Below are 11,711 nucleotides of genomic sequence, written 5' to 3' on the forward strand. Positions count from 1 at the left end.
TCTTATTTTATGGCAATACTAGTTAAGCATTGGTTGGCATCATAACTTCAGCCAACACTAAAAGAAGCACTGATTATTTTTAGTCACATTTTCAAGGAATACAGTTTGTAAATAAAAATACTATATTATTTTGCCTGCTTGCTTCTTCACTTTAAAATAAGCCATGACTGAACTGCGGGTTGTTTTAGGACTGGAGGAATACCTTTATAGATAACCAACCCTTCCCATGGCTGTGCTCCAAGCTACATACTACATTTTTGAAATATCTTTTACATCAGAGAGTGGCTTTCAGGCCTCAGGCAACATTTTTCAGAGAAAAAATTCTAAAAGTAATGGATCACTTGAAGAGTTAAAGGATGAACGTAGAGCTTATAATGCCGACCCAACCCACCACGCCGTCGCAGAAGTGTAGCAATCACCTTCCAATTCACCCTCAGGAAAACACTGATAGCTCTCTCTGCCCTGCTGCCTTTGTTTGAGCTGTTAGCCATTGCAATGCTGAGAGCCATGTTGAGGCAATCCCTTAATCATAGATGTGATCTGAATTTCGAATTTAGCACCTATAAACAGACCTCTTTTTTACAGTGTTCATACTTTACCATTTTATTTCTATCCCATTATAAGTTTAATTTCAATTTCATTATATTGGGCGTACTGTTTGAACTGGTCTCGCTTTACCTATGGTTTCAAAAGTGCTTATGCAAAAAGATCAATATTATTACAATTCATTTTTAATTCATTTTTTAATGCCAGTAGAACCAACAAAAATGTAATCCTGCGCGTGTTCTCTGTAATAGAAATAACTAGGTCTGAAAAAATAGCTTGTGTCACAGCTATTAAGGCCATGTAATCACTCAAACATGTCCCAGTTTATACAAAACTTCATAACACACACACACACCTCAGTCTTTTTACTGAATGTTACATTCTGTAGGGATTGGTCTGAACTCTGGAATGTTGCTCATCAGGCCCGTCGAAACACACACACACACACACACACACACACACACACACACACACACACACACACACACACACACACACACACACACACACACACACACACACACACACACAAACACACAAACACACACACTCCCACCTCACCCAGTTGTCATTATGAGCAGAGGAAACACCCCACACACACAAAGACACACCTTGACTACTGTAAATTATCTGTTTTTAGGTGAAGGAGCAATTGGGGAGGTATTTGTATTTACTGGATAATATTTACTACAGATAAAATAAAATAAATTATGTTTTTTATTGTGCACTCCTGCAGCACTAGTCTGTAACGATAAAAGGTCAAACAGGTTGACGCATTCTGCCTTTAGAAAAGGTTCTGGGCTGGAATTTATTGATTCCCTACACATGATGAATATCATTATTTATTCGTTATTTTCCAGCCTCCCTCTCATACATCCCTTCCATACATGTGAAGGTGTGTTTTAGGCAAGGCCCTCTACCTCCAGCAGTACTCTGTGATCCAGTGACCAACAGTAGAAAAATGTGGTTCAGCTGGCCGGCTTCCAGCAGACTGAGAGAAAATGGAAACATGGCCCGGCATCTTCTGAGCTGAAATTCAATAACGTTAAGAATAAGAAAAAGAAACTCTGTACGTTCCAAATGAACCTGAACGAGCCGTGTTCTCACCGGCAAAATGCAACCAAAAGCCCTTTTTTTGGGCGTCAATCATTGCATTGTGTGCAGTTTCTATAGCCGAACCTCTCAACACTGCATCATTCACCACCTCCTGGTAGTCTACTGTCTATCAATGGCAAACAATGTTAAAGGATTGGTGGGAATTTTTTACATACTGTGTGGCCATGTGTTTCTTATTTACTTCCATTATGTTTGTTTGAAGCACCATAATAAAGAAAAGTTTGAAAAGAGCAACATTAAACATTTAGCCTTTAAGGAATACTTTTATGTTTTTGGAAATGCACATGATTTTTTGAGCTACTGTATATGAGGAGATTGATAACCCTCTCATATCTGTCTGGTATTAATATACAGCCATCAGTTGATAGCATTACTTAGCTCAACGAATGGCAAAGGGTCACCAATTAACTTGTAATATCTTATCTAATCAGGTCAAAAACACTGTTTTTATGCCGCACTCAGTCGGTGATTTGAACGGAGACCTTTATTGTTTGCTAAATTTACCAAAAGGCATGCTCCTTGTGAACCTGCAGAGGGGTTGTTTAGTTTAACATGTCAGTCGGACTGATCTATTGATCCTTTATCTGACTGATGTCGGTGCAAGTCGCAATCTATAGCCCCGACAATGGCTCTGAAATATAAGTAGCATTACTCCGCTATGTATTGATAAGGCCATGGCGCTGTCCGTGGTGCTGAAGTAGCAGATGGATTTGTAATTGCGAATAAAAGAGTCGTCGGTTAGCTAGTCGCGAGTGAATGTTAACACCATTAAAAAAATGAACAAATCACCTACTGGCCACGCTATTTCTTGTCTGGGCTATTTCCTTCCAAAAAAACAGCCTTTTCTACAGATTAAACAGACAACATTCTGTATATCGTGTTAATTATTGCGTTTTAGAGGTGCATGTAAGAGGACGTTGATACTGAACAAGGCTAGCTGATTCTCACTATTTCCAGTCTTTATGCTAAGCTAAACTAGCCTGCTGCTAGCCTATATTTAACAGACAGATATGACAGTGGTATCAATCTTCTCATATAATTATCCAAAAGAAAGCGAAATAAGCATACAAATTCTGCTTTAAACAAAAAAAGAGAAATTAATTTATGTAATTCTTCACAAAATCACACATTATAGCTCAAAAGTCTTTGTGGACGGGGGTTCTGGGATAAAATCTTATTTAAACTGCTGTTTGGTCCAATGTGTTTCTGTTCTGGCAACCTTTGCCCTAAAATCACAAAACTCAGGACTCCAGCCTCCAGGCTTTCTGCATATTGTTTGATTGGGTCATTTTTCTTCTCTTTCATGCTACAAATATAAAATTCTTGACATTTTTATGGGAGAAAATTGTCATATTAACACATGTTAACACTTGTGTCACTCAATCGTTTTTGACTGTCTTCCGGTCATATTCCACGTTAAAAAAAATGATGATCGCCTGGAGTCAGTGTCAGTTAATACAGTCTGCTGAATACAAAGCAGCGGGAGGGAAACTGGTTATTCTTACTAGAGAGTGACACACACACACATACACCCTCAATAATCTCATAGAAACAAAGAACAAGTTAAAAAGACGACCAGTTCAGCATTTCAAAGCTACACCTAAACCACCAAGTGACTCATTCATGCAGCATATTCAGTCTTTGTCAGTGAGGGTGGGGCCTGTGGGCGTGTTAGGGGAGGGGTTTGTAGAGTTACAGGTGAGACAGGTGGACGTCGCTACAATCAGTCTGGAAACTACATCAGCAGCAGCAGCAGCTTACACACATCTCTGTATACCGACTGCAACAACCAACAAAGGTAAGACGAGATAATATCGGATGTATGGAAAAGAAGATTTGATTGCACTGATTTAGATTAGTTTCTTGAGTTTACACACAATGCATTAAACGCTCAGGCGGGAACGGATTGGTAGATATTAGAAAGATGTAAAGAAAAACAGAAAAGAATATTCATCTTGAGCTTTAATTCATCTGTTGGGACCTAAATCTGACAGGTGGTTTTATGGGTTCCAGCTCAGCCTGCAGGAACATTTTCTGACGGAAAGTCATTTTAATTTGGATGCTTATTCCTTGTCACTATTGTTATAGTTTGCCTCCTCTTGTCCTCATGTTTTATTTTTGTATTTGTGTGGTATATGAGGTTTTGAGCAGTACGTACATGGGTGTAACCAAGAGGACATGCAGCTCTTGTTCATCAGCTTAGACAGAAAGTGAATGAGCCATTCAGCTGTACTACTACTAGAATCTGTTAAGTTCATGGTACATATTTGTGTGTGTTTAGTCCTTCCTGCTGCAGACTTACTCTACTTTTTAAAAGACAGAGGGTCTGCAGTAGAATCTTGTCACAAACACTTTAAGTCAAAAACTGAGATTTTAGATGCTACTGTAATGAACCTGAGTATAAGTGGTAGTAGGTAGTAGTAGTTTTTACAGTAGTTCTGGCAGAAGCAGCTTTCTCTTGTTGTTGCTGTCTCTGCGTTTTTAATGCTGAACATCACACTAATGACTCATGACTGAATGAGACAGAGTAGTGTCCTAAAGTGCTGACGGGTTTCATATGAAACAAACTGAAAAGTTAGAGGCCGGAACTCTCAACATCAGGAACCCAGAGGCAAGGCTGTAGGCCTGCATTGAATGAAGAAAAACTCCCCTTCAAGACATATCATCCTTATTTCTGTTTGGATTAGACACACTGAGATCAGACTGAATCTAATACTTGACTGACTTTTGTTTAATCTACTTGATTTGACAAGTCATTCAAGTGTCCGTGAGATTTTGAGAAAAGGGCAAAATGTTTTGTTTTCCTGAATGAATTTAGTATTTGTCTTTGTATATATACACATATATTTATATATATATTTAAAGTATGTAAATGTAAGCTAGATAAACTGTCCTGTATTTTGGGTTGAAACATGTGTTTTGGCTGATTTGGGGTCCAATCAGAACAAGTATCAGACGGAAAATCAGAGACTCGACTTACGGAAAAAGAAAACATTTTGTTGAACTCATGAGCTCTGAATGAGTTAAACTTAATCTCTACAGCTGTTGGATTGACTCCATGTCTTTATTTGAAGTGATTGATGGGTAATTTCCACTCCTTTGTCAGTTGATCGTTAAAGTGCATCTGAAGAGCACGAACAGAGAGAGAGAGTCAGGTTTGACCAGCACAGATGTCACATACAGTCAGGCCACACCTTCAGATGTTTCTCAGGGTGTTGACTTGTCTGAATGAAAAGTCGTCCTGTTAGGCATCAGAAAGACTGAGATTCACCAAACTCAACTTCGCCAATCGGCTCTCTGGGAATTTCATCCTATCCTTTTCTTTTACGATTGTTTAGTTTGTCACCAAGATGGTTCTGCTTCATTAACTGGGCCCGTTTTTCTCGATCTGTCGCACCCAATCCTTCCTCCATTAATTCACGCCCACGACACCGGCCTCAGAGATGGAGCTTCATAGAAAGCACCCACCGTCTGAGCTGACGTCACGTGACTGCGTCCTCTCTAACAGACGATGTATTGTTTGATCAGCAGACTGTAACTTTCTCCCTTTGTGACTTTAAAGTATCTCTGCAACGTGGCAGATGAGTTTTTCAGAAGCCGCACCCAGTCGTCTCCGTCTCCATCAGCAGCATTATGTCCCGTCTGAAGACAGAAACACCAGCAAAATGGCCCCTTTTCATAAATTCAGCTCTTTGTTTCTAATTGTTTCATGGTGATAGAAGCAATGTTGTGAGTGGATTTACACGATGTTACCATCAATCTTTTTTCAAGAGATCTTGAATGCATCATGAGTGCTGAAGCCACTCTGCAGTGCTTCTCCAAGCATAATTATCTTCCCACTCATTGAGATAGAAAACATGTCAAACAATCATAAAAAACAGGACTCTCTCTGAGGCTGCTGGATACAACTATTTCCTTGTCCATCATGAACACAACACACCCAAAGTTTCCAATTAATGATGCGCCAGCTGCTTATAGCCCAGTGGAACGCAGCCAAAGAGGCAAAGAGCAACTCAGCCAGTTATTCCAGACCAGTTCTTCCACCATGACAATCAGCTTTTACCCAAGCTGTCATCAAAACAGACTGAGCAGCTGTTACTGAGAATCAGACTGGAAGGAATGAACCGTAAAATGTTGAAGGTGTGGAGATACAGTTAAATTGACTTTTGTGAGGGATGTCCCTACATTTTCATGTAGTCATAACTTTTTAAAAGAAAGCTGTCAACACAATGTCAGGTTGTTATTGCTTTTTTCCCAGATGAGCTCAATCAACAGATTTGAGATAGATTTGTGCGAGGCAGCAGTGACACACCCTCGGTCTGTGACACACAGAGAAGCATGCAGCTCGGTCGCATTCCTGCACGGGTGTATGCTGGCCAACGTGTGTGTGTGTGTGTGTGTGTGTGTGTGTGTGTGTGTGTGTGTGTGTGTGTGTGTGTGTGTGTGTGTGTGTGTCTTAAGCATGCATTCTCTCTACTGACCAGCAGGGGGCTACTCCTCTGGTTGCAAAAAGAAGTCTGATTGTATAAAAGTCTACTAGAAAATGTTTCTACTTCTAACTTTATTTATTCCTTCAGTAAACATTTATGGTTTATGGTCTCAATCTCTAGTTAAAAATCTTTTTCAATACAGCATGATGTTCATTTAGTAAATTAAGGTCCCATTTAGAGTCATTAGACCAAAAGGCAAAGTAAGCTTTCGGGCCTTGTGATCGACGGTTTGCGGCCATCGACGTTGTCAAATCTTCGAACTTTAACACTTTTGTGTTTTCAGTTTGTTAAAGTTAGTCATAACATTTTTGGTCGCCTTAAAAACTTAGTTAACCCTCTTGTGTCATTTCTGGTTGCAAAAAAACAAGATGGCGACGGCCAAAATTCCAAATTCAAGGTTCAAAACCGTAGTTCAGTGACGCCACGGTGATTACGTCCACTTCCTGTTTACAATCTTTGGTGCGAGATAAAGATCAGTTATTGCGTTAGTGTGTGTCAGAGATAGAGAGAGATAAACTGAGCGTCATACAGAGATGATGCTGGATGATCGTGGAGCAAGTGTCTCCTCTGTGTGTGTTTTAGTGTTAAAATAAATGCTTAGTCATGCTGGAGTGTGTTTATGTTTTTATGTTCCAGTCATGTCCATCTTTTAGGCAGGTTTTTCCTGTGTGGCATCATTACATTAATCTGGTCACATGACCTAAAAAACAGTTGAGAAGCTGTTTGATTGTGATGAACAGAGGAACAGCCCGCTTTACAGTGTGAAGTTATTGATCCGTTAAATATGTATACATTGTTAAGTAATGCATTAAACTTACTCAAATCTACACAGTGCTACAGTCGTGAGATTCCATCAACAACTTAGTTTCTCTTCAAAATCACAAAATTAAGTAACTTTCAAGCTCTTAATAGAATAATAGAATAATATTTGATGAAGCGGGAAGTATTGAAGTTAAAATCTTAGCGATTTGAATTACATAATTAAGTAACTTTAAAGCTCTAATTAGATTGATAATGATATTTAAAGGCTCAGATGTTAAAGTTGTAATCCTTAAGATTTGAATCGGAAAAAAACCTGTTTTCATTGCTGATGTGTTTTCGCATCTTCTTTAAAGTAAGCTGAAGATGTCATGCAGTTTCAAAGATAATATTATAGCCGTATGAAACATCATAATTTAAATATAAAAAAGAAAACAAAAATAATTCCCTGCGTCCTCCTCGCTGACTTAGTATTTTCAGTGTGAACAGAAAAAGAGACTTCAAAAAGCGACCACACTTATCAGCCATGACACCAGAGCTGAGCGATAATTCAATATGATGATTTATCTTCTATCATTGGAATCATATCGTGATGAAATCATATTTAATGATAAAGTGATACACAATTAAGTTGCCTATATTGATAATAACAAGCACACTAACTCAAATCTCTCAGAAAATCTGAATTGATAGGAAGTCTGCTTATTGGAAGCTTAAAGTGTAGTTAAATAGAAGAATTGTCTTAATCTGATTACACTGTATTTTTGTGTAGGAATGCACTGAACAGCTGGGAATTTTTTATATGTTTTCTCTATAATTGCACATGAAACTGTTATTAACCATATGGTTATTTCATTTTTTTATTTTTTTATTTTAAATTGCCACATTGTGACATATATTGTTATCGCCATATGAAATGACCTGTATCGTGATAGAATATTTTGACCATAGAAACATCCTAATACGCAGTACATAAACTCTGAGCTGACATAAATAAGTGTCAGATGTTTTTTAGCTCCATCTGTCAGGATTTGGCTCCATCCGGTGGTTAAACGCAGCATCATATTTGTCTCATGAGGAGAGAGTATTGTTAGAGTATTGATATAGATGTTAGTATGTTTCATAGGGTATCACTGCTGATGAAGAGGAGCGCAGTTGGTAACAATATGTTTCTGTCTCTCTCTCTCTTTGTAGCACAATGAGTGCAGAGGGAAAACCTCCTTCCTACATCATACCAGGTAACCTTGACAACACCATGGTCACACACACAATCATCATCATCATCATCATCATCATCATCATCATCAGACTGGCCCTTTAACTCCTCTAATTTCCTCTCTCCTTCCTTTTTCTACTTGTCCAGTTCAAGGTCAGGGTCCGGCTGACGTGGTGGTTTATCACACACACACTCCCTTCAACGCGAACTCAAGCACAAATGAGCAAAACAGCACTCATGCCTCACCAGGTAAACTCACACCTGGAAACCAACGTCAAAACTCTTACCCACAATGCACTCGAGCACAGAGGTAATTAACTTTCATGTTTCCCTCCTCCTCCGTCCATCAGTGTTCACCAGTGGAGGCGGTATGGAGACCGGAGACAGCAAAAATAAGTTTGTGAGCTACAATGACAGTCTGGGTCACTCTGGCGGAATGACGACCTGCACCTCCTGCCAGCAGCAGGTCATGACCAACGTCACCTACAAAGCGGGGACGTACGCCTGGCTGATGTGTTTGCTCTTCATCTGCTGCGGGTGAGTGTGTGCTTCAGGGCGGTTATTGACCATTTGGGATGGACACATTAACACATTAACACATTAACACACTAGAGGACCGCTTTACACAATAAAAGAGCTCTCCTTGTCGACTAATCGATAAGATGACTTAATGGATGGATCTTTAAAATGTAGTTACTATACAAAGAATCACACAAATTCACCACTTTAAGTCTTTTGTTGATAATTATCTTGTTAATAAGTCATTCAGCATGGAAAAAACATTTTAAAAAATGACAAACCGACTAAAGAAATCTTGGTCAACTAAGACTAAAAAGACTGATCGGTCGATGAATCGGCTCTTTGCCAGCTACAGTTGATATTGTACTCTAGTATGTCAAAACCCAGAACAAAGTTTCAGTTAATCAAATGAACAAATGACAGTCAATACACATACAGAGAGACGTTTTGTTTTTTTACCAGCCTATGTATTATAATGGACATTCTCTGATTTTAATAATATTTATTTTCATTATTTGGCATTCAGGTTGAGGTGAAAATATTGAGCTAAAGTCCATCTTGCAGGCAAAAAGCTGCCGAATGGACCTCATTCATACAAAAAAATGTTTTGTTTTTCATAAATATAGTTTAAATATAGTTTTTCAGTCAAGTTGGGGTCCAAATGAAGTGTACAGCCCTTTAAAAAAAACTAACAGTAAAATGAACAACACTACAAAAGCATAATGGTCAAAACAAAGCAAATGTTTGCATACAGCTGCATGACACTAACGTGTGTGTGTGTGTGTGTGTGTGTGTGTGTGTGTGTGTGTGTGTGTGTGTGTGTTGCAGATTAGTGCTGTGCTGCTGCCTGATTCCTTTCTTCATGAAAAACTTCAAGGATGCGTATCACACGTGCCCCCGCTGCAACAGAGTGCTGCAAGTCAACAAGAAAAAATGCTGTAAATGATGAAGCTGATGGGCCTCTCTTTATAGAAATAAGGAAGAACACCCTGTTACCTTTGTAATGGAGCTTATTTCTATGGAAGCAAAATCAAACATCATATCATCAGCAAAACAGACTGGGATGTCATTGAGTTGTCAGAGCTTAAATATCATGTGCTCACGTTTGCTCACGTGCTCTGGCAAGTTAAATTAACTTAATTAATTTGTGCCCAAACACTTGGCTATATTTATCATGATAAGGATAATTTGTTATGATTGGTTTAAAGTCTTTCAATTTTTTTTTTTTTTGATCACATGAAATGTCAAAAGCCAAAAGTCAGGATTTTTTTTGAAGAATGAGGAAAAAAAGCTAACAATGTGTTTGTTAAATGTTTTCCATATGATTTTTTTTATACAATGCATATTTGTGCACATTTTTGAAATTCAACGTGTTTTGAGTTCATAGATACCAAACCACTGATGTGCTCCTTGTAGTTTTTTTTTTTAAATAGAGACATTTTCTTATCTCTTTGGGCATATAATGTTAAAATATAATGAAATATAGAGAAAAAAAGACTAGATTTAATAAAAACTCACTTCATAGCAAAACGTTTTGACCGTTTTTAAAAGATTTTGTGCTTAAAGGAAGCCCAGAAAACACAAAATTATAGTTCAGGGGCACAAATGGGTTAAACGTACCCCATGCACTTTTTGGGAGCCGTTTCAGCAGAAAAAAATAAAATAAAAACTTTCTCTATTATCCTTTTCAGAAACTTCTGCATACATTATGTCGTTGAAATGAAGGCTTGTATATAAACTTTATCAGATACTTTATGTTTCAAGGGATTGTGCATTTGAATATTTAAACAGACCAGCTGTCCGTTTGAAGGGAACGTCACAACTTGCGCCTCATAATCGATACTCAAGATGCTTTCTGAGAGAATAGATTATTTTACAGTTCGGGTTCCAGATGAGTTGACCATTGATTGAATGGTAGTTTTTTTTTCTCTGTTTACAAACTGAAACAATAATTCAGGCCCGTCCCACACCAACCACTCATTTCGTAGGCTTATCGTATTTGTTGATGTAGCGGGTGTAACAGATTTCTCACATTTTCTTTGTTAGATTACAAGAAAGGTTCATTCATTTATGTCCGTCATTCTTTTTTCTTGTGAGCACACACAAACACATTCAGTGGAATCGAACATAAAAGCTACAACATAAAAAAGTGTCCAAAGGATTGTGTGTGTACACCTTTACACAGAGTATTGTATATATATAACCTAAACCTAAACTTGTATTACTTGTCATCGATTGTATGTATAGTCCTCCTGATAATCTCATAAATAAAGCACATATTCATCAAAAACCAAGGCTTTGTGCTCCACTTCCTTCAACCAATGGCCATTTCTTTATTATATATATATATATATATATTATTTTTTTTATTTACAGTGGGGGAAATAATTATTTGATCCCTTGCCGATTTTGTAAGTTTGCCCACTGACAAAGAAATGAACGATCTATAATTGTTATGGTAGGTTTATTTTAACAGTGAGAGACAAAATATTCAAAAAAAAAATCCAGAAAATCACATTATATAAAAGTTATAAATTGATTTGCCTTTGATTGAGTGAAATAAGTATTTGAGCCCCTACCAACCAGCAAGAATTCTGGCTCCCACAGACCGGTTAGATTAGTCCTCTCACTTTAAGAAAGTACTCTGAATCTCAACTTGCTACCTGTATGAAAGACATCTGTCTCAATTCATTACCTGTATAAAAGACACCTGTCCACAGAATCAATCAATCAGATTCCAACCTCTCCACCATGGGCAAGACCAAAGAGCTGTCTAAGGACGTCAGGGAAAATATTATAGACCTGCACAAGGCTGGAATGGGCTACAAGACCATCGGAAAGCAGCTTGGTGAGAAGGAGACAACTGTTGGTGCGATTATTCGGAAATGGAAGAAACACAAAATGACCATCAATCGCCCTCGGTCTGGGGCTCCACACAAGATCTGGCCTCGTGGGGTATCGATGATCATGAGAAAGGTGAGGGATCAGCCCAGAACTACACGGGAGGAACTTGTTAATGATCTCAAGACAGCTGGGACCACAGTCACCAAGAAAACCATTGGTGA

General features: G+C 38.3%; 1 protein-coding gene across 1 annotated transcript; it reads left to right on the top strand.

The window, feature by feature from the left end:
- Positions 1 to 3,380: 3,380 nt before the first annotated feature.
- Positions 3,381 to 10,239, top strand: si:ch211-157c3.4 (Lipopolysaccharide-induced tumor necrosis factor-alpha factor homolog-like). The gene is made up of 5 exons (XM_054608153.1): positions 3,381 to 3,460; positions 8,106 to 8,149; positions 8,275 to 8,376; positions 8,478 to 8,664; positions 9,475 to 10,239. The coding sequence occupies exons 2-5, from the start codon at positions 8,110 to 8,112 to the stop codon at positions 9,590 to 9,592; spliced, it is 447 nt and encodes a 148-aa protein (XP_054464128.1). The 5' UTR covers positions 3,381 to 3,460; positions 8,106 to 8,109; the 3' UTR covers positions 9,593 to 10,239.
- The last annotated feature ends 1,472 nt before the right edge of the window (positions 10,240 to 11,711 follow it).

This window comes from Anoplopoma fimbria, chromosome 11, assembly GCF_027596085.1.
Source record: "Anoplopoma fimbria isolate UVic2021 breed Golden Eagle Sablefish chromosome 11, Afim_UVic_2022, whole genome shotgun sequence".
NCBI classification, from domain to species: domain Eukaryota; kingdom Metazoa; phylum Chordata; class Actinopteri; order Perciformes; family Anoplopomatidae; genus Anoplopoma; species Anoplopoma fimbria.

Bases quoted from the DNA above. Each gene is read 5' to 3' on its own strand.
- si:ch211-157c3.4 (XM_054608153.1), top strand. From the start codon at position 8,110: ATGAGTGCAGAGGGAAAACCTCCTTCCTACATCATACCAG. The intron at 8,150-8,274 runs GTAACCTTGACA...CTACTTGTCCAG, and splicing joins TCCTTCCTACATCATACCAG to TTCAAGGTCAGGGTCCGGCT. The intron at 8,377-8,477 runs GTAAACTCACAC...TCCGTCCATCAG, and splicing joins CAGCACTCATGCCTCACCAG to TGTTCACCAGTGGAGGCGGT.